At 34.7% G+C, this 3,290-nt stretch overlaps 1 protein-coding gene across 1 annotated transcript; it reads right to left on the bottom strand.

Moving 5' to 3' along the window:
• Window positions 1–476: 476 nt before the first annotated feature.
• LOC121790574 lies at window positions 477–3,284 on the bottom strand. The gene is made up of 5 exons (XM_042188762.1): window positions 2,812–3,284; window positions 2,339–2,416; window positions 1,986–2,066; window positions 1,228–1,298; window positions 477–1,077 (listed from the first exon to the last, which is right to left on the bottom strand). Exons 2-5 carry the CDS (start codon window positions 2,363–2,365, stop codon window positions 828–830), a joined length of 429 nt encoding a protein of 142 aa, XP_042044696.1. The 5' UTR covers window positions 2,366–2,416; window positions 2,812–3,284; the 3' UTR covers window positions 477–827.
• Window positions 3,285–3,290: the final 6 nt, after the last annotated feature.

Raw genomic sequence — 3,290 nt, 5'->3', positions numbered from 1 at the left:
TCCCGTATATGTCTCGTAAATTAAATTTCGTATATTGTGTGATTGTTAATTATTTCATTTCATTTTTTAAATTAATAGTGATGTGGATATTATGTGGCTAGGCTATGGTTGGGCTATTGCTGGGCTATTTGCTTGTTTTGATGATGTGATAGTGGCTAGGCTATGACTGAGTTATTGCTGGGTTATTTCTATTGTGGATGGCCTTAGCTAAGGAATGGTCATTCCATTTCATTCTTTTTTCTTCTGATTTTAGATTTTAACAAATTATTATATTATATTTAAATTCAATATCACTCAATTTTTATAATTATTAAATTTTATAATAAAGCTAAATTTTTATAATTATTATTAAATTCACACACATTAAATTTAATAATAAAGCTAAAATTTTACAATTATTATTAAATTTACCCACATTGCAAACACTACACACATTGCATACACACACTTCACATGCTATATGCACACTTTACACATACTACACAATTCCATTCCATTTGTATTCCTTATATTCACCAAGCACATTCTCATTTCATTCTCATCTCCATTCCATTCCCTCCTTATTCCATTACATCATACCAAGAAGCCTCTTAGAGTTCCATGTCAACTCAACATGTAATTTCACAGTTGAAACTAATATCTGCGACGCGGACGCTGTCCTCTCACTTGGTGTGAGTGTTTTATTTCGTAAGGGGCTCGGCCTCATGTATCCAACTCTTAGGGCTCCATCGCCCAAGAGCCTACTTCCCCCCCCCATCGGCCTTATAGCTTCGGCTCTTTGGCATGTATCCCTCGGGTATACCCGTGTCTGCTTGTACCACTTTCTTTTAAATTTTATTGATTGAACCATCAAAAAAAAAAAAAAGAGAATCACATAGGCCAGGGAAAGCCTTATAGATGACTTTAAGCCACCTCCAACACCGATCAAGAACATACTCCTTGATAGCGGCAAGAAAACAGAAGCTTAAGTAAAGAAGAGTACTCTTAATCCACTCTTCTGCAGCATCTAATGCCTTACTCTTCATCATCCACAGACCCACCCTTACCACCAATATTGTGATCAAAGATATCAAAGCCCTGTTAGAGGAATTTTGTCAACATGCAATATCCAGATAATTGAATGTTAGTTTTCCAACAATGCATAATTTCCGATATCCAACCACTTTCATGAATATGAGCAAGGATGCAACAATTGCAAATGCGTAATGTCAAGCGGTAGATGAATACCTTATGTGTGATAGAATCAACGTCGCAAAGTACAAGAAGGCGAAGCATGTGAGTAGAACGACGATGCCAATCTTCAACAAATGCCATGAAATTGATTATATCAGATACGGATGATAATAATAATGCTTAGAATGGAGTTCACATTGCATTATTGCATGCTTATAAGTAACTCTCTTAAGAAATCAAGGTGGAAGTGAGATTCAATCTCCATATAGTGATTAGTTAAAACTGAACCTTCAAACTGCAATGCAAGGAGTTACTGGCTGGGCAGTTTCTTGACCATGGAGTGTTGGAGAATAAGTAAGGGAGGGAGAATGGCTTAGTAGTGGACATCAGTTACAACTTACTAGTTATTACATAGAAAGACAACAAATGCACCTTCTAATCATTCATTATATTCAATAAATTATTGTCTTTCAGTCTTTCTTGATAGGTTTATACATAATCCTTTAGGTCAGATGAGGGGATTATCATTGAAAAATACTGTGTATTAAACAGCAATTGTTGGCCGAAGCTTTCCTTATAGGAAAAAGAACTTTCCTCGAAAAAGGAAATAGTTATCTATTTATATTCTTATTTCCGGTTTCAAATCTATTCGGCATATTTACCATGGACAAGGTGCAATATATTTCTTTTGAATAAATCATATCTAGAGCACTTCTGTCACCCGCTTTCAACTCCTTATCAGCATTGTAATGAAGATACAATCTGTAGAATAAACAAATCAATGAAGAAATTGTGATAGAAAAGTAAGCAACCTCAAAATTTGATGGTTTCTGATGCATTGCGTACGCCACTGATAATTTCTCATCTTCGACCATATCTTCTCGTTCTGTGAACTATACAACCCAAGAAAGATTTCAAATGATATATGGATTGTACAATCATCTAAAGAATGGGCATGTGATAATTCATCTCATTTTCTTTTGAAATAGCAAAACATCTACAACTCCAATTAGGATGCAACAGATAAAGGGTATGCCCAGCTAATCATGGATAGATACAATGACTTATTTTTACAGAATTGCTTATTTTGTGAACATGTCAATTTACGGCATAAGTATACACAAATTTGGTGTGCATAAATAAGAACTAACAGATATAAGACAACCTCAAAGTTCGATGGTTTCTGATCCATCGCGTACGCCACTGATAGTTTATAATCTTCGATATCTTTTCGTTCTGTGAACTACAACCCAAGAAAGATTTCAAATTATATATAAATGTACAATCATCTAAAGAAGAGGCATGTGATAATCCACCTCATTTTCTTTTGAAATTGCAAAACATTTACAACTCCAATTAGGATGCAAGAGAATTTACTACATAAGATTGTTACAGAATTGCTTATTTTGTGAACACATCAACTTACTGCATAAGAAGTATACAGAAAATTTGGCATGCTGAAAAGAACTAGTAATAGATATATGACAACCGGAAAGTTAGCAGAAATTCATTGCATTAGCCTTGCTATAAGAGAACCTTGGCTGAAATATTCTCAGTGGGAGCTGGACATCTCAAAGAATCCAAAGTAAAACAGGAACGTTCTAGACACAGGTTAGTTTTTTTCGATAATATGATTACCAGGCTTCGGATGCTTTCTACCGTGTCACTTTCACTTGCTCTCAGACTTTTTATAATAACATTATCCGCATGTTGTATCTTAAAGAGAGCCTCCACTTGACCGTGTACAGTTACTAGTGCAAAGAAAGAAGAAAAAAACAATCAGAAAGATCGAAGTATCAAGACATGACTTCATGAAAAAGATGTAATAATAAAACTAGAAATCATATAACAGTTGAATAAAATGTAAGCACAGATTTTTCTCATTTCTGTGTTCCCAAAACAACTTGATGCTAGTGATTCTCTTCCGCCAACACATCTTATCAACTTGCATATTTGCTTCAGACATGGTGAAACATCCTTACAGAACCCTAAGCCCATTAATATCCATACAAAAACTAGATAATGTTCACCTTAGCCACCAAAATAAACACTCCAGGTATTCTGCAAATCCGAATTCAACCTTTTCTCCTACAGCTCTCTTTTTTTTATGAATTGAC

The sequence above is a fragment of the Salvia splendens genome, unplaced genomic scaffold (assembly GCF_004379255.2).
Source record: "Salvia splendens isolate huo1 unplaced genomic scaffold, SspV2 ctg552, whole genome shotgun sequence".
Taxonomy (NCBI): domain Eukaryota; kingdom Viridiplantae; phylum Streptophyta; class Magnoliopsida; order Lamiales; family Lamiaceae; genus Salvia; species Salvia splendens.
Note: the sequence above shows the minus strand (reverse complement) of the source record. Positions and strands in the feature narration are given on the sequence as shown.